Raw genomic sequence first — 17,752 nt, 5'->3', positions numbered from 1 at the left:
TTTCTTTAGCTTCACAATTATGCCACACTATGTGTTGGTCTATGACACAAAGAACAAGCATTCAGGTTTGTGGATGGAACACGAGAAAAGGTTCAAAGGGTATAAATACATATGCAAGGCCCTGTAGGAGACATGAGTCCCTCCTACAATCACCATTTCCCAATCATGCAATCCCTTTTCCTCTAAAATATTTCAGTTTAAGAAGTGTTAACGGCTGAAATCATCACCAGTGTGCAGCATGTCCACTTTTTGGAACAGACGATGTAATTTCTGTTGTCATGTAACCCAGCTGCACTTTTGTTTGTGTTTTGTTTTGTTTATATGTCTGTGTGGTATGAGTGTTTACTGTCATATTAGTATTGTTTCGGTTTTGTAGGTAGTGTCCCTTTAACGGTTAAGCGCGACGTCACTTTACGGCAGCTTTTACGACTGCTGTTCCTAAGGGAAACCGCGGGCTTTACAGTATCAGAACTGCTGCGGAGCCGAGACGTGTGTGTCTCTGTTCACATTCTGCTCTGCACCTGATTTTTATGCCTGCTAATATGCTTTCCTGCTAGGTAAGCAATATTGTTAATGTGTTGTCAACTGTATTATTTTACGTATTAGGTCGATCATAATTTGGTAGAGTTTTAGAAACCAAACTTATGTTTTTATTGTGGTCATTGCATGCTAAAATAATCGTTTGCTAGTCACGTGTTAAGTGAATTTTCATGTCTTTCGATTTCTAAGATGTGTCGTGTTGGATGGAATGCATCTTATGCTGACAGAAAGTTGTTCATTATTTTATGTGGTTATATTTCTGTGATGGAGGTTATTAAACCTTATATCAGAATGCAGCTTTTACGACTGCTGTTCCTAAGGGAAACCGCGGGCTTTACAGTATCAGAACTGCTGCGAAGCCGAGACGTGTGTGTCTCTGTTCACATTCTGCACTGCACCTGATTTTTATGCCTGCTAATATGCTTTCCTGCTAGACGGGAAGACGGCTGAGGTTTACCTGTGGATGCGAAGGACAGAGACGTTGAGCCTTTTCTTGCATCTTTTGTTTGCTGGCCAGCGTTATTTTATTTTATTTTTTTTACTAAAGACAATATATTATTTGTCTTGCACGGTTAGTGTTTCAAAGTGCTAGAGTGAATTATTTTTTTTTGTACTGGAAAAGTTTTATGTTGAAGGTATGATGAAGTTGGATGTGTTTCAATCCAGAGCTTTTGTAATAAACAGAATTGGTTGATAGTAAACTGCTATCTGAACCCGAGTAAATTCTATTCATTGGTTATATCACCAATACTAATGATGCAGCTAATTTAATGAATAAATAAGAAAGAAGGTTTTAAAACTTTGGGGGTGTTCACCACTACTCGGAATGCTCAGATTAAATAAGAAAAAGGAGCAACTCAGATAACTGATCACGATTCAGATCATCTTTGACAAAAAAAAATAAAAAATGCTATTTCTTTTAGGATTATTGAGCACAACATTACATATATTCTTGTCAACTATTAAATAATTTTCTATACAATACATGACACATTTCTGGGTTAGATGGGTTCTTCTTGCACGTAATTTGATCCAAAGATGTTAAATTAATTTGCTTATCCGCAAACTAAATTGCGGATGAGAAAATAGTAAGATATTTACTGAGGAAATGTAGGACGGATAAGAAAGCTATACATTTCATCAGACAGTAAGAGCGTTATTAAATTACAGAACATAGGTGGCGTACAAGCATATATATAATAAAATATGCATTCGATATTCAGACAGATAATGAGCGCCACATCTATCTATTAGAGGATGAGGTGATTTTCGCTAACCTGGGTTATGTGATGCTCGTCCGTCACGTCGCACGGTCCCTTTGATTTATTGACGCCATGGGACCGAGCAGGTCGTTGTTGTTATCGTCGCGACCATGTTCCCACCCAGTCTCGCCACCTGCCGCCCTGTTGTCCGGTTGCCCTGCCTCAGTCCTCCTTCTGTGTCTGGTGGAGGCATTTGGAGGAGCGGGGCCAGGAGCTTCGGGTCCTTTTCGTGCAAGCCTTCTGTATCACTGCACCGCCTGCTGATGCAGGACAGAGCGACATCTAGCAGCAAAGTACGAACCCGTTTCCAGGACCCGATTTTCAGAATAAAACGATGTTGCGCGACGACAATGGGACTCTATTCGAGATAGGTCAGAGACTGCAGGCAGGCCAGTTGCCATATTCCCTTCCTCCTCATTCATGTTTTTGAAACATGTGTAGAATGTGTTTTTTTCCCCATCCATCATCTGTCCATCCGTCCAGCCCTTCAACAACCTCTTTCAAGTCAAAAACTATTTATATCATGGGAGAAGAAGTGGAGGTGGTGGAGGAGTATAAATACCTCGGTGTTCACCTGGACAACAGACTAGAGTGGAGATGCAACTGTGAACCCATCTACAAGAAGGAACAGAGCAGACTGTACTTCTTGAGGAAGCTTAGGTCCTTTGGTGTTTCCAGCAAGATGCTGCATATCTTCTATAAGTCTGTTGTGGAAAGTGTGATCTCTTCTACCATCATCTGCTGGGGAAGCAGCATCAGAACCAGGGACTTAAAAAAGCTCAACAAGCTGATAAAGAAGGCTGTCTCTGTTCTGGGGACTCCTCTAGAACCTCTGGAGATCATTGTGGAAAGACAGATTCTTCATAAAATGAAGAACATTATGGAGAACCCTGAGCATCCTCTTCATGAGACTGTCCTACAACAACAGAGTGTCTTCAGTCAGAGGCTTCTTCAGATCTGCTGTAAGACGGAGCGCTACAGGAGATCCTTCCTGCCCACAGCCATCAGCATCTACAACGGCTCTTTGAGGAAACCTTCATAATATGAGCTATAAAAACATTTAATTTCCCTTTGGGATTAATAAAGTATTTTTGAATTGAATTGAATTGAATTAGGGTAACCGGTCCAGGAGGGAAACCAAGACATTCCTGTCCCCAGTGATATTTTCCAGCTCATTTTGGGGGATTTCAAGGCATTCCTCATATTGAAGGAGGTCCAAGCCAAAGTTAAACAAAGCTGTACAAAGTAGTTAATAGCATTTCATAGATTTTTATTCATTTTTTTGTTAAGCTGAAACAAAGAAAATGACTTATCAACCACTGTGCTCTACCAGTTTGTTTGCACCCCCAAAGTATTTTGGTCCAGTTCTGGGTCTGGCCCTGGAACTCCTCCGTGGGAGTAGTACCCAGAAAACCTCCAACGTGAGACATTCAGATCAGAAGACTCCTTTTAATGTGGAGGAGCAGCAGCTCTACTTGAAGCACCTCAAATTTCAGCCACTCTATGGATGGAGCTCATGTTAGTCACCCTAAACTCATTCTGTGCAGCGTGGTGATGCAGATGATAGCACTATTGCAACAAGAAGAAACAGTTTAAATCCCTGCTGGAATCTTTTTCAGTGGAGCTTTTATGATCTCTCAAGGTACTTTGGCTTCCTATCATTATCCAAAATAATTTTTTAAAGGTGCCTTTCAGGGCACACAAGGTCACCTCAAAAAAAGCTAAAAGCAATAAAAGTAAAAACAAAATTACTTAATTTGTCATACTAAAATAAACTTAAATGTGTGCTGGTTCTAAACACCACTTCCCAGTAGGGAATAAATATAATTAATCAGAATCAAAATCAGGTTTATTGCCAAGTTCGTACGTATAACAAACAAGGAATTTGACTCCGGTACACTTTGCTCTCTGGGTTTCTATTTTTTTTGTGTGTATTATGAGATATATTCTGCATATATCTTTATGTCCTTAAATACATATATACAATATACACATATACAAGGTGGAATTGCGACTTCAGTATGAGGTTGTTTGGTACTCTATTAAATGTTCATCAGAGAAACAGCCTGGGGGAAGAAACTGTCTCTGTGGTGGCTGGTTTTAGTAAATTAAGAATCAATTCTAGTCATGCATCAAAGTACTTATTTTTTAAATGTAGCTTACTTTAGTCTCAATCAATGTGCACCAAAGTCTCAAGCATACTTTGCTAACTTTTTAAATGCAATAAGCTGAAATATTTATTTTTCTGCAAATACATGCAAGGACAGGCAATGGCAACCTTGCGATTATATACAGTTGTCTCTCATGGTATAGTGTACCTATGATGAAAATTACAGACTTCTCTCATCTTTCTAAATAGGAGAACTTGCACAATCAGTGGTTGACTAAATACGTTTTGGCCCCACTGTAATTTAACCATGACAATTACTAATATTATCGATGTTATTTTGTTATTTATTATTTTATTTTGTAGGGATTCAGCAATCGCTTTATATCCGGTTCTTTCTAAATGTCGCCAGCTTTTTGGTCTTCCCTGCAGCAAATCAGGTCGCGCAATATTTCTGAAGAATAGAGAAAAGGGAAGAAGATGGAGTCGCATATTGGAAACATCGGTCCTCTCCCATTTGACACCCTTGTTATGGGAGCGCAGCTGTCTTTGTTTTTATAAAATCCCACAAAACTTTAAAAACTTTGTATATTTTTTTACTGGAAAACAAATGATGAGGAAAACAATTCCAAGACTTAGAGTTCATGTAGCTGTGGGTCACTCATTAGCACATAAACACTGATGGTCAAAGTGAAGTTCCGAACTCTATGCAACTTTGCAAGAAAGTATTTGGAGTTGGTATTACTAAATGTTCATAAATATTTACTGTGAGTAAATCCATTTCATAAAACATGTTCCCTGACCGGGAATCGAACCCGGGCCGCGGCGGTGAGAGCGCCGAATCCTAACCACTAGACCACCAGGGATCATGTAAGCAAAAATGACCCTTCCTTTATTTAGCAATACCCGGGAAGTGAGACCGCAGCTTTCTTTAAAGCAGCGTCGTAGAAAGAGAGAGTTACGACACTCCCATTGACTTCTATAGAAAGAATGGAATGCGGAAGTCACGTGGTTCATGGAGCTGCTAATAGGTCCAAACACCAGCAGCTCCAGCATTGGACGTAGTTCATTCTCGGTGCTTCGTAAGGATTTTTACGGTAAGTTGATGAAAATACAACATTATATTGATATTGTGAGGCTTTAGTTGACTGTTCTGTATCGCAGTTTAGCAATAATATTTTATATCGCCAGGTTTAGTTAATTAAGCATGTTAACTCGCTTGTTGTATTTTAACTGCAGCTAGCTCATTGTAAGCATGACCGATTGGTGCATCCTAATGCAGCACACCCAACCATGGTAGCCTGCTGAACCTACAGAGGAACACATTTACTTTTTTTTTTTGCCTTCTAGCTATGATATTGATTGTTTCTGTATTGTTTTCAGGGAGGTCAGCAAATGTGGTGACTGACTTCAAAAGGAGCTGCTGCCAATGATGCCAAGGAGGATGAACCCTCATTCGGACTTGGGCACATTTCTACCTTGTCCAGTTTTGATCAGATACAGTTTATTGGTGCAGATGTAATTAATAAACTGAAGAAATGGTAGTGCAAGTACTTATTTATTAAAGCTAGTTTTGCATTTTACATATCGTACAATAAATAGTTTGGTCATTTATTTTTGCACAATTCAGTTGTTTTGTCATCTAATACGATTTTAACTACATTTTGAATTAAATGAAAATTTTTGTCAATGAATTACAATTTTACAACAGTTGTCAGACTACGGTCACAATCAACTCTGTTATAGATACAAGTACTCAGTTCACATGACAGCAAAAGAATAGTATAATTATGTCTTCTACAAAAATTAAGAATTCATCCCAGGTCTTCAGTCATATTTTCATGCAGTTACATATTTTCCTCATTCATTTAAAAATTATTACATTTTTAAAAAAAATTTTAATTCTGCTCATTTTCCATCTGTAATATTTGGATTAAAAAAAACTAATCTCAATCAAAAAATATTAAGTTGTGATCAAAACTTTCAGTTTTTTCTCACAAAGAGTAAAAAGTTATTTGCAAAACATAAACTTTTATTTGCGCAGGTCAAAAATCTTTGGTTACGAGTCTCGCTTTTTTGGTTTTGACGCTCTCTGTTTTTGGTTGAACTCAACGAATTTTGAGTCCTGGGAACATGAACATCCTGGGCGGGGCCTAAAGACGAACGCTGTAAGACGTTTCCCTATTGGTTAGTGCTGACTAAAGCAGCAGACTCTGATCCCCCGCATCTCTGAACTTCTGCTCGAACTGCAGGGCTTGCAGCGTCGCTTCAATGAGGAGACATCAACTGTACAGAAGAAAACTGCGGTCCAGTGAGCCGACAGTCAGAAATACGCGGTCACGCCAGCCGACACTAGCTCTCTGTTAAAGATTAGCGTTGCGCATACAAGGTACATTACGGTAATGGAGCAGAAAGGACCCGATCCTGGCAACGGTTGAGAAAATAAGAGGAAAACAGAAAAGTAACCTACAGAACATTTATATTAATTACATTTTTACAACTTTCACATTCATGTTTTATGTAAAAGAATAAATATTTTATATTTTACTGTACAGTTTTGGAGAAATATCTTGTCAAAATACCTCAAAATGCTCAACCATTATATGCATTTGTCCAACTTTCAGGAATTTATTTCTCCAAAACCAAGAGAGGTGACAACACAATCTCTTCAGATTTTATCAGAGGGTCATCTACGCTATAACCAGAATTAGTATTTCATAATTTTACTGTAAAGGTTTGGAGAAATACACAACTACCCCAAGTGTAGTATAAAACAGAGTCCATGTCGGGCAGACGGCATCCCATAATCCTGTGTGTTGTCCTCACAACCCGTGATACTTCCTCTCCTGTGCAGTTCCCTCACCACACTGTCATGCTGAGACACAGAGTGCTTTCTACCGTGGCCCTGTAGACATCTGTAAGCAGCTGAGGAGATGAAGAAGAGCTGTTGTTGTACCTTCTTCAACAGGCGAAGGGCGTTTCCGGTCCAGGAGAAGTCAGAGGAGATCTGGATGTTCTTGCACTTTAAGCTGTCCAGACCACTTCCCAGGATCTCATCGACCTCACCAAAAAGAAGCGTTTGTGGTACTTTGTTGGGGTAGTTGTGTATTTCTCCAGAAACCTACAGTGAAATTATGAAATACTAATTCTGGTTATAGCGTAGATGACCCTCTGATAAAATCTGAAGAGATTGTGTTGTCACCTCTCTTGGTTTTGGAGAAATAAATTCCTGAAAGTTGGACAAATGCATATAATGGTTGAGCATTTTGAGGTATTTTGACAAGATATTTCTCCAAAACTGTACAGTAAAATATAAAATATTTATTCTTTTACATAAAACATGAATGTGAAAGTTGTAAAAATGTAATTAATATAAATGTTCTGTAGGTTACTTTTCTGTTTTCCTCTTATTTTCTCAACCGTTGTCAGGATCGGCGTCCTTTCTGCTCCATTACCGTAAAGCACCTTGTATGCGCGACGCTAATCTTTAAGAGAGAGCTGGTGTCGGCTGGCGTGACCGCAGTTTTCTTCTGTACAGTTGATGTCTCCTCACTGAAGCGACGCTGCAAACCCTGCAGTTCGAGCAGAAGTTCAGAGATGCGGAGGATCAGAGTCTGCTGCTTTAGTCAGCGCTAACCAATAAGGAAACGTCTTACAGCATTCGTCTTTAGGCCCCGCCCAGGATGTTCATGTTCCCAGAACTCAAAATTCGTTGAGTTCAACCAAAAATAGAGTGTCAAAACTGAAAAAGCGAGACTCGTAACCAAAGATTTTTGACATGCGCAAATAAAAGTTTATGTTTTGCAAATAACTTTTTACTCTTTGTGAGAAAAAACACTGAAAGTTTTGATCACAACTTAATATTTTTTGATTGAGATTAGTTTTTTTTGATTGAATATAATTTTTTTGATTGAGATTAGGTTTTTTTTTTGATTGAGATTAGTTTTTTGTTTGATTGAATAATATTGAGACAAATTTAACTCCATAGTCCTTCGTCTCCTTCGCACCGCTCCGCTCCTGAACGCGCCTCTACATAGGGATAACATGTAAATCGGCCGCTCCTATCGCGGAATCCGCGTTCGGTGTGAACGCACCATCTAACGAAGAGCCAAGAAGGCCACATGTAGTTTTATAACTGGCATTCCAATGCAATGGATGTGCCCCCCCAGTATAATTTGTGTTATTATTGTAATGTTTGTCAGGTTGTTCGGAGTTTTTCTATACATACAGTACTGACGATGTGGTCAAGGGACCTCGTGGCGCAACGGTAGCGCGTCTGACTCCAGATCAGAAGGTTGCGTGTTCAAATCACGTCGGGGTCATTGAGATTTGTTTTTTTCTCATTTTAAGGCTAGAGGTCTGTTTATTTATTTTTTTAAAGCTTCTACACTTACAGCTTATCTGGAAGGCATGGATTATTATTTTAACAGTTCAAAAACTGGATGATTCTGTTTGGTACTTCACATCAAATTCAACAACAACAAATTCTCAGTATTACCTTCTCTGGCCAGAGCATTTCTCTTTCCAGTAAGGCCACCAATTTTGGTGTTATTTTTCATCCACAGCTCACCCTTGAAGCCATATTAAGCATATCTGCAAAATCTAATTCTTCCACCTCCGAAACATTGCAAAACTCCGTCCATGCCTTTGTCCCTACCAGTCTTATTGCAACGCACTTCTCGTCATGATTTCTGGCAAGAACAAACAGTTTTTTTCAGAACTGCGCTGCCCGGTTCCAGATGAGAGTGCGTAAACATGATCATATCACACCCTTCTGTTCTCTTCACTGGCTTGCCTTTTCTGTATCGCCTACAAAATATCTGCTCACCTTCCTCTGTCTGCATGGTAATGCGCCATCTTAACTCTTCACATTCCCAGGACTCGATTCCGCACAGTTTTCCTGCGCTGCGCCTCGACTGTGGAACACTGCGTCCACATCTGAGGGTTCCACAGACCGTGAAATGCTTTAAAACATTTTTTACCCAATGTTTTTATTGACCTCCCTTTAAATGTTTTGTTGTGTTTTTATCTCTTTGTGTATTTATTTGGCTGACTACTTTTATTTGTGTATTTTATCTGCATTTTCATGTTCCTGCTTTTTATTAGTAGATCTTTTTTTTCTCCGACTTGAGCACTTTGAAATTTTTTGTAAAAGTAAAGTGCGTTACAAATAAAATTTACCATTCTTATTATTAATATAATTATAAAGGTTACAATATTATAGTTTATAATAAGAAATGTCAGAAAAATAAAGGCCCAACAGATTAGAAACCTTTTCCAAGAACCCTGGTGGTTCCTCTGGTCAATGTCATATTTTAGGGTTTTCAACCTTTTACATTCCAAGGCACAAAAAAGAAAGAAAAAAAAAAGCACAATGGTTCTTGTGGTCTAGCTCTTTTACGCATTTCAATCTACTCTTTAAATTACTCTAAATGATTTTGTTCCATTTATTATCTCGGTTGTAATGTCAAAACTCCTTCAGAATGCATGCTCTGGTTTTATGAAAAAGACAACTGAAGGGTGATAATTAACAAAAATCCTAAACCCAACAATTTTTCTGTTTCACGCTCCACAACTGTCCACATTTGTTTCATTGCTTCATAAATTTATTGACCAAATACATAAAAACAAAGCTCACAAACAGAGAAGATGAAGTAACATTTACTGACCCATGTTTTCTTAGCTTTATTTCTTTCTGAATAAAAGCAAATAAAGATAAAGTGAGTTGAGAGTAAATCTGAAAAGACTGAGTTTGTTTCTGTCCCAATGAGAGGAGGCCTAATTAACTCATGCAATCTAAAAATATATTTAGGCCAGTTAAAATTAGGAGGAGGCCATGGGGTGTAGAATTCAATGTATCATTTTTGGGTTAGAAAAACAGATACAGCACATCACAGTCAGTACGTTTTGTTAGGTGTGAAACTATAGTTTCTTTGAAAGTTTGCCTCAAAAAATGTTTCCCAACAGGACTGTTTGCTAGAGACTATAAAATTAAATGCTTGTGGATAGTTTTCTTCAGTCAGAAAGATTATAGGTGCTGTGGTGAAATACAACCAGATCACCACACTGACTTTCACCACTGAAGAGAAATGTCTCATCCCTGGATGAACCTGATGCTAGCTGGAGGAGCCAGAGTGGGACTCATTAATGCTAATTTTCTTGCAGGTGTTGTCAGTGCAGCGCTCCAGGATGAGCTCAGGACTGGGCCGGGGTGGGATGACCGGAGCTTCCTTCTTCAGCTCGCTCTCGGAGCTGGATCCAGACACTTCTGGAATGTTGTCTGTTGAATAAAAACAGAGGACAGAGATCAGGTGGTGCCTTTTATATTGAACCAGCTGCAAATATGAAAGCTTGTTTTTATTACCCTCGTTCTTCCTCTCCCTCAGTGGTGACATTGCAGAGCTCCTGTGTGGAGCGAGGACGCCCTTCTGCTGCAGGTAACGCCGACTGTTTTTGCGATATGCGTCTTGGCTGAGCTTCTGCCGGGATTTGATGTGGATGCTTTTGGCATTTCTGATGGTGGACCTGAGAAAGACAGAAAAGACAGAAGGTGCAGTGGACAGTTGGTAGGGGAAGATTTGCCGCCAAATCAGTTGATTTTTGGCAAAAAAGTTATCAATACGAACATTTACCCATCCACCTAGACATTTAGAGAGTAAATAATAAGCTTGACCAGATTCATTGCAGTATAATGTCATTATAAGATTAGTTGTTATAAGATTATTGCCAAAAAGAGGAAACACCTCCCTTTAAACAGAAGTGACATAAGAAAAGCCACAAATGGCAAAATAATTGAGTGCAAACCTATACCTTCCTGTTTTAATGAGCCGCAGCTTGACACATTTGTGCACCACACAATTTAGGTTTTAAACACAAAACCATCTGCATACCTGCGCGGTGGAGGTTTCTGTCTTTGCATGTTTGTCCTGCCTGTTTGATTTTTCTTGTCGGACATCTGCAGGAACATTGAAGGGTAATGACCAGTCTCTTCTCCTTTTCTGGCAAAAAAAACCCAATATACAACAAAATTTAGAGTAGTAGTATGATCTTTGGAATGACCTGGAGGTTTCTGTGATGCACATTTATTAAGCTGGAATGTTTTATGTCTGCCTTTATGGTCAATCTGCAGCTGATAACATGAAGCTCAAAAATGTTCGACATCAGCAACATCCTGAGTGGTCTGCTGATGCAGAAACCAAGTTCATGAGCATACCAGTAGAGAAAGATAATATGCCACTGCCAGCACACTGTAAGAACCAATGCTCTGAAAATGGTCAGGTCTGGGCTGAAACTGAATGAAAAGGAAGCCAAAGTCCAAATAACAGCTGAATAATCTTCAAAACCCCTGAACACCTTTAATGGAGACAACTTGAACAAATTACAAAAAGCCTGAGTGTTTATTGTTCAGATTTTACCTGATGACCCACCACCCATCCAGCAGTTTGTGAATGACCTCCACAGTGTCTCCAACCTCCAGAGAAATCTCATCCTCCTGCTCCGCCTGGTATGCTTGGGTGGTGACGTGCAGCTCTCCTGCAGACACATGCTTCTCTTTCAGTAAACAAACACACTCATGTCCACCATGCTGCTGATGGCAGTAAATAACACAACAACTCTTGCCTTCATAGTCCGGTTCAGGTTCCTCAGCCTCCTCCGGTCCATCAAGGGGTTCCAGGTAGGAGGAAGGAACCCATCCTCGTTTGGACTCGCACTGACAGAACCACCAACCTGAAACCAACAGCAACAACTCAATAACAATTCAAATGCACATCAAATCTACCTTACAGATAATGTTTCATTGAAATGAGGGTGTGGCAAAAGAAATGTGGTAAAAGAAAATATGTGAAAAGATGTCCATGTAAAGACCTTAACTACTGTTTTAATGTTGTTAAAAAGTTGTTCAAGTTAGTTTATAATGTTTTTGCTGAAGGTTAAATTGCGTAAAAAGTCCTTTTATATTTCAACATATTTTGTTTTTAAACAAGCTTGACATATTCACAGAAAACATTTCCATGGATCTCTGGTGTCTCTTGTGTATTTAACAAAACATGCACTTTTATCAAAAGACTGTTGGCAGTAGGAAATAGAGTATAATATTAGTGGAACAGAATCACTCTTCTGTAATTCTTCCATGACCAAATAATTCAAACCCTGTTTTGGTGGCTTCCCTCTGCTCTATATAGTTGCTCTAATTTCCAGCTCCCCACACATGAAGTTAAATCATAATCAGCAGATCATTCACTCCATCTATCTATCACACTTATTTACAACATATTCCACAACTATTGGAATCCCTGGTAAAATGTGTGAAAAGCCTTGAAATAAAGTAATCCATTAAATTCGGTAGAACAATGTCACAGTGATTTTCTTTTTTAAAATCCAACCTTTAATTTAAGTACATTAATTCAGTGGGGGAAGAATCCACTGTTGAGAAATGTTTATTTTGAAAACGGGTTCAGTAAGTTAGATTTAAGACTTTTAAGACCATTTAAATTTTAATCTAGACCTACAGGAACAAATAAAACAACCAAAGTTACCATAATAACTTCATTAATAATTTAACTAAGTTAAATATAACAATACAACTTAGTGTATTTTGGCTCCAACACGTGACTTCACTTTGTTTTCATGTCATACCTCAATAAATATACAGCTCTTCATTTTCTCCTCCAGGTTACAGCATACAGAGAGGGGAATATCTGACCATTCCTGTATGTACAATCTCTCTTGATCAAAGGTGTCAAACTACAGTCCCTAAGGATTAGTATCCTGCTAAATTTGGATGTGTCCCTGGTCCAACACTTTGATGCTTTTCTCACCATTCTGATTTTTCTCCACAATTTCTACGAGGTCTCCGGTGTGCAGGTTGATCTCATGTTTAGAAGTCTTTTCAAAGTCTGCGATCACTCTGTAGGTGTCCAGGATTATGGGGCCAGAAATCTCTGCAAGGTGAAAAACAGTGGTTCCCCTTAAAATTTAGCAAACACTTGCAACATCTTACTTAAATCATCCATCTAGTAGACTGTGTGATCACCAAGAGATCGGTAGTAAATCAGTCAGACGTGTAGGTTGACTTTATACATGCAAAACTGCTCAGATTTACCCTTTGATAATAGCTGAGATCCATTTTTCAGTAATAAAAGTAAATTAAGGTTTTATTTCATCAACACCCACCAGAAGCGGTGCCTCTTGTGAGCTCCCTGGACTCCACAAACGTCTCGTTTCTTTTCATTCTGTAGGAAGATTGCTCACTTTTCATGTCTTTTCCAAAATATGGTGCTTCTTTGTGTGTTTGCGAGTGTGATATACTGACGTGTACGGTGCAGGCGGGTTTTCGTCCTCGGGTCGGACCTTGAAGAAGTTGGACAAATGTTTGCAGCGGGAGATGTGAGCCGGCAGGTTGATGAGCGACTGACAATACTCGGCCAAAGTGGTCTTCCGGTTTTCTCTCGACTTCTGACTGTCCACCAACCGTGGAGCTGAGGAGACAAACAAAAAGACCAAAAAGTTTCCTGGTGAGACTCAAAGATGGTCAGAGATTTCCAGTTATAATTAAACATATTAACAATGATCCTCAAAGAAAGATTGGAACAGAGTTGAACTTTAAACCATGTAAGGAATCTGGAGTGAATCGGGATTCCAGATATTTGTTAGAAGGTATGGAGATAGGAGTCCCCGTGCTAGGCTTTGTGATTCTATGGAGCTGTATTAATGGCACAACATATTTCCACGTCTGTGATGGCAGCATTAATGAGGAAAGTTTAGAGATTCTAAAGTCACAAATGCTGCTTTTAAAACCCAACATTTCTTGAGACAGCGATAAAAAACACTTATTCACTTATGCACTTATTCTAAAGGCCTGGCTGAGAAAGGAGGGTAGAGTTACTGGACCTGCCTGCTTGCTGTCCTCACCAGTCCCAAACAGAATTTTGGAGAATTTAGAAGCTAAAAAGACATGTTGATATGTTTGCCGGAAGTACTCGACAAAATAACAGCGAGCTGCAGGACTTTGCAGCTTTGTCTCTGCTTCTTCTTTCCATTCTGCAACAAAGTTTGGTAACATTTCACAAAGCGAGTGTGTAAAGCTGTAGTTCTGTTTTTTAATCAGATAGTTCCCTCAGAGTTTCAACAGGAACACAAATGCAAAACAGGAGTAATAAGTTGTACATTCATAGCCTGAATAAAAACAGAAACTAGAAAACCTCAAACATGGGAAATACCCATAAATACTATGTAAAAATATCCTGGCCTGGATGTTTTTTTCTGGTTCTGTTCAGCAGCTAATCTCACTTCAATTTTCCTTTGTTTTTGTCTGCAGAAAAGTGGAGAGAAGATGGAGGAAAAGTTACCATTAAACTGCAACAACATGATATCTTTTTTCTATCAAATCCAACATCATTCCTGCTTGGAATCCTTTCTGTAATTTCTTTAAATTAAAGGACTCACTATGCACTGCTTTACACATTTGTAACAGTGCAGTATTTCTTATGTATGCGACATTTAGGTTCTAATTTGCTTTCTATCTTGCTTGAACTCAAATAAATTGTTGCCTTCCTATTCATCATTGATCTAAGTGTGAATCTTTCCCTCTGAGCCAAAAAAACATTAAAGTATGATGTTAAACTCTCTCAGTGCAATGCATTAAAGCATGATTTAAACATGTGGAAGAGACACTTTTACTTTAGTCTGAAATATTTTTATGATAAACTGACTTTTAGATATCAGCTTTTCCTGTCATTTAAGGATTTTAGATGCATGATTTTCACAGAAAATAAGCACTTTAATTCATGACTGCAAATATAAATTAAATCTGAAGATGTGTCGTGGATTACATAACAACAAATTTGATATTTTGAGAAAATGAACAGTTTTACTTTACTTCCTGAAAAGAAAAAAGCAACTAAGGTGCCAAAAACACACATTTTTTGTACATGATGACATCAGCCTGTTTTCATAATATCTCCAATGATTTTTGAGAACAGTTCAAACAAAATTACTCGAGAAAGCAGTGTTGGACCGTGTTTATATAGATGCCTGGAGGCATAAAGATCTTCCTCTCTGAAAACAAATCGATTTACCAAACATCAGAGGCATCAAATCCCATGAATAATAAAATCCAAAAAACCCACCCAGGTGTTCACGTTGCTTCTGTCCTTTTAGGAATTCATGGGAAACTGCTCTGACATCACAGGACCTTTGCTCAATTTCTTTCTTCAGGGGAAGATGGTTAAATTCAATTTAACAACTAATTTTGTTGCGCAATTTTCACTAGTTGGATAATAATTGGTTATATTGTTTTAATTTGCACGCACAGTTGCAAGCCCATGGAGTCACAGTTTCAAACAGCAGTCAGGTCAATGATGATGATTACTGAAGCGAAGCTAGTATTGCCTCCAAAAACATTAAACCATGGTTTTATAGGCTAATCTGTGCATGTAGAACGTTCTAGCAATGTGCAGGTTCACCCTGCACAAGAACTTGTTTCAAGTTCAGATCCCACCAATTAAAACTAAATATTTACCTTTTTGATTTTTTATTTCATATAAATCACACTATTTAGTTTATAATCTTATTAAATTGTCAGACGTATCAGTCAACTTGCAATCTGGTCTTGCCCAGGATGGGAGAGAGTGCCCAGTCTGCAGCGTGAAAGCCAGAGTAGGGCAGACTAAAGCGATGTGGGAGTGGCTGCCCGCCTTGGAGAGGAGCGATACAACCAGGCTTACAGCATAATTTAACTGCAACACCATCCAAGTTACATGACCCCTGTCATGACTCCACCTGTCAAAGAGTGTCACAGGCAGATGGTTAGATTGTGTTAATATTGGCCAACCACTCTTTTCATGCGTTGTTTAAAATTTATCCTCAAAGTCTGAGTGTACAGTGGCTCCTTCATTTAATGCTTTTGCTCCTTTTGTAAAAACAATTATAGTTCCCAGACAATATTAACGGTTCTTATTTAAACAATCAAAGTGTTGAAATCAGTGCTGATTACTTGCTGTTAATCCAACTTGTCTTAATCCAACAACAAAGATTGAATGATTTGACAGTAAAAATTAATCATTTGTCCTGTAAATGTCAAATGCCTTTTTCTGAGAAGATGACATCTGTATCATATCTGTGTGAGTCATCTTAGACAGAGGAGTAAGTGTTTATTGGGGAAACTGAGCAACTCATGGAGGACTGATCTGTAGGTGGATCCTCGACACAGCTCCTGTAGCTCCTGCTTGGAAGTACATTCCTTTAAATTGTACTGAATCTTCTCTTTATTTTTTAAAGGGGACTTTGGGCTGTTATAAATAGGCAGCTGCAGATGGTGAAACTTGAACTTCTCACACATTTTCAGAAAAAAGGCTCACACCTGCTGGTGCCACACGCAAAACAAGACTAAAGCCTAAAAGTCTCCAACCTGAAAGAGATTTAAGTTTTCAGGTTAACCTAAAACCCCCTGACCTCAGAAAAGTTCAGCTTTATGCCTGCCGAACTCAATCAGAGAATTGAAGCTGCCTTCAACTACATTCTAATTTATTTTGTCTTATCTGTGCATGATTTTAAACGTTGGCTGCTGCTCATCTGGTTGATTTCAGTAGTACTTCAAAGGATAAAAACGAGAAGTGAATTTAGCACCATATGTTTGTTAATGACAGGTGCTTCCTGGAAGATGATTACAGCATATGAAGGGGTTTTACACCAAAGCTGTGAACTTACTTGACATTCTCTTACATCCACCACACCAGAAGATAGAAATGGGGGCTGGGGACCCGTCAAACACATAAACGGTGCTGTTTTTTACCTGGTAGTGATGGGATTATTCTGTCTTTCCGGTCTATTTGGCCGGACTCGATGGGAAACATCTCCTTCAGAGATTTCTGCAAAAAACAAAAAAACAAAACAAGAAGGAACCTTTCAGAAGCCGTGCATTTTTCAAATAAGGCAGAGCTTTGACAGCGAACTACAGAGGAACTAACATGAAAAGTGTGGATCTCAGGATACGTCCTGTAGATCAGCTTCTCTGACTCGTCGCTCCATTTCACCATCAGCCTGTACACCTGCACAACATTTTAAACTCATGACACTCATGAACTGGGGTTACTTTTAAAGATCAGACACACCAACAAATATTTTCTCTTCAGACTCTCACTGTGTGTCTGTATGTGCTTTAAAGTGTCTCTACATTTCAAGGTTTAAGAGAATTTAAAGTCTTTTGTTTTGCACAGTTTGTATTTCGGATTGAAGAACTTCTTGACTCACGTAGTGCTGACTTGGAAAGAAGCGTTTCTCGAAGCCGAGCAGCTCCAAGTGCCTGACATAGATTTCCTCCATGTTGAAAGTCAGAAAACTGAAGTCCAACGTCGGTGAAGAGCTGCAAGCACTTTGCTTAAATAGTCTGTGTGTCGACAACGCACCACAAGAACTCATTTCCTCTTTGTCAGTGTTTGGACATGGCACAACTTCATTTCTGAAACAAAAAAAAGGAAGGAGTCTCACACTGGGGCTTTCACTTGTTAAGTGTAATAAAAATGGTGAAAATTTACTAAATTATGACAATAATAATGAAATCATTGATTATTTATATGTTGTCTGTACCTGACTATCCTTGCAGGGTTGTGGGTGGCAGAGTTGATGCCTATCTCCAGCAGTCAATGGACGAGAGGTGGGGTACACCATAGGTAGATCACCAGTCCATCACAGAGCAACACAGAGACACAACCATGCATGCACACACTCATATCTAATGGCGATTTAGAGTAACCAATCAATCTTATAGTCATAGTTTTGGACTGTTAGAGGAAGCCAGAGAACCTGGAGAAAACCCATTCAAGCATGAAGAGAAGATATAAAC

At 38.9% G+C, this 17,752-nt stretch overlaps 2 protein-coding genes, 1 long non-coding RNA gene and 2 other non-coding genes across 9 annotated transcripts in view; 2 read left to right on the top strand and 3 right to left on the bottom strand.

The window, feature by feature from the left end:
- st6gal1 (ST6 beta-galactosamide alpha-2,6-sialyltranferase 1) overlaps positions 1–8,843 on the bottom strand; it is a 56,036-nt gene extending 47,193 nt beyond the window's left edge. For 2 of the 4 annotated variants that reach the window (XM_047378907.1, XM_047378908.1), the window contains exon 1: positions 1,818–2,105. Coding sequence is in view for 2 of the 4 variants with exons in the window: in XM_047378910.1 (XP_047234866.1) it covers positions 8,738–8,766 (29 nt within the window). In the remaining 2 variants the exon portion in view is untranslated. Of the gene's footprint in view, positions 1–1,817; positions 2,106–8,737 lie in introns of those variants that run through there. The other 2 variants (XM_047378910.1, XM_047378906.1) reach the window with 2 other exon arrangements.
- Positions 4,704–4,775, bottom strand: trnae-cuc. The gene has a single exon. It is a non-coding gene; the product is annotated as a tRNA-Glu (tRNA).
- LOC124876267 lies at positions 4,826–5,453 on the top strand. The gene is made up of 3 exons (XR_007040257.1): positions 4,826–5,006; positions 5,149–5,205; positions 5,293–5,453. It is a non-coding gene; the product is annotated as an uncharacterized LOC124876267 (long non-coding RNA).
- trnaw-cca lies at positions 8,160–8,231 on the top strand. Its single transcript has one exon. It is a non-coding gene; the product is annotated as a tRNA-Trp (tRNA).
- Positions 8,844–9,493: 650 nt separating the features above from the next.
- On the bottom strand, positions 9,494–17,319 carry ncf1 (neutrophil cytosolic factor 1). Of its 2 annotated transcripts, XM_047379905.1 has the most exons (11): positions 17,161–17,319; positions 16,878–16,958; positions 16,703–16,778; positions 13,223–13,388; positions 13,084–13,142; positions 12,729–12,851; positions 11,530–11,637; positions 11,325–11,442; positions 10,800–10,907; positions 10,274–10,434; positions 9,494–10,189 (listed from the first exon to the last, which is right to left on the bottom strand). In XM_047379905.1, the coding sequence occupies exons 1-11, from the start codon at positions 17,230–17,232 to the stop codon at positions 10,026–10,028; spliced, it is 1,236 nt and encodes a 411-aa protein (XP_047235861.1). In that variant the 5' UTR covers positions 17,233–17,319; the 3' UTR covers positions 9,494–10,025. The 2 variants fall into 2 exon arrangements, with proteins under 2 accessions (XP_047235861.1, XP_047235862.1); XM_047379906.1 differs by lacking the exons at positions 16,703–16,778; positions 16,878–16,958; positions 17,161–17,319 and adding an exon at positions 15,512–16,676.
- Between the last annotated feature and the right edge of the window lie 433 nt (positions 17,320–17,752).

Source organism: Girardinichthys multiradiatus, chromosome 11 (assembly GCF_021462225.1).
Source record: "Girardinichthys multiradiatus isolate DD_20200921_A chromosome 11, DD_fGirMul_XY1, whole genome shotgun sequence".
NCBI lineage: Eukaryota > Metazoa > Chordata > Actinopteri > Cyprinodontiformes > Goodeidae > Girardinichthys > Girardinichthys multiradiatus.
Note: the sequence above shows the minus strand (reverse complement) of the source record. Positions and strands in the feature narration are given on the sequence as shown.

Bases quoted from the DNA above. Each gene is read 5' to 3' on its own strand.
- ncf1 (XM_047379905.1), bottom strand. From the start codon at position 17,232: ATGGAGGAAATCTATGTCAGGCACTTGGAGCTGCTCGGCTTCGAGAAA. The intron at 13,389-16,702 runs GTAAAAAACAGC...TTGTCTCCTCAG, and splicing joins AATAATCCCATCACTACCAG to CTCCACGGTTGGTGGACAGT. The intron at 11,638-12,728 runs GTGAGAAAAGCA...TGTTGGTTTCAG, and splicing joins TGTGGAGAAAAATCAGAATG to GTTGGTGGTTCTGTCAGTGC.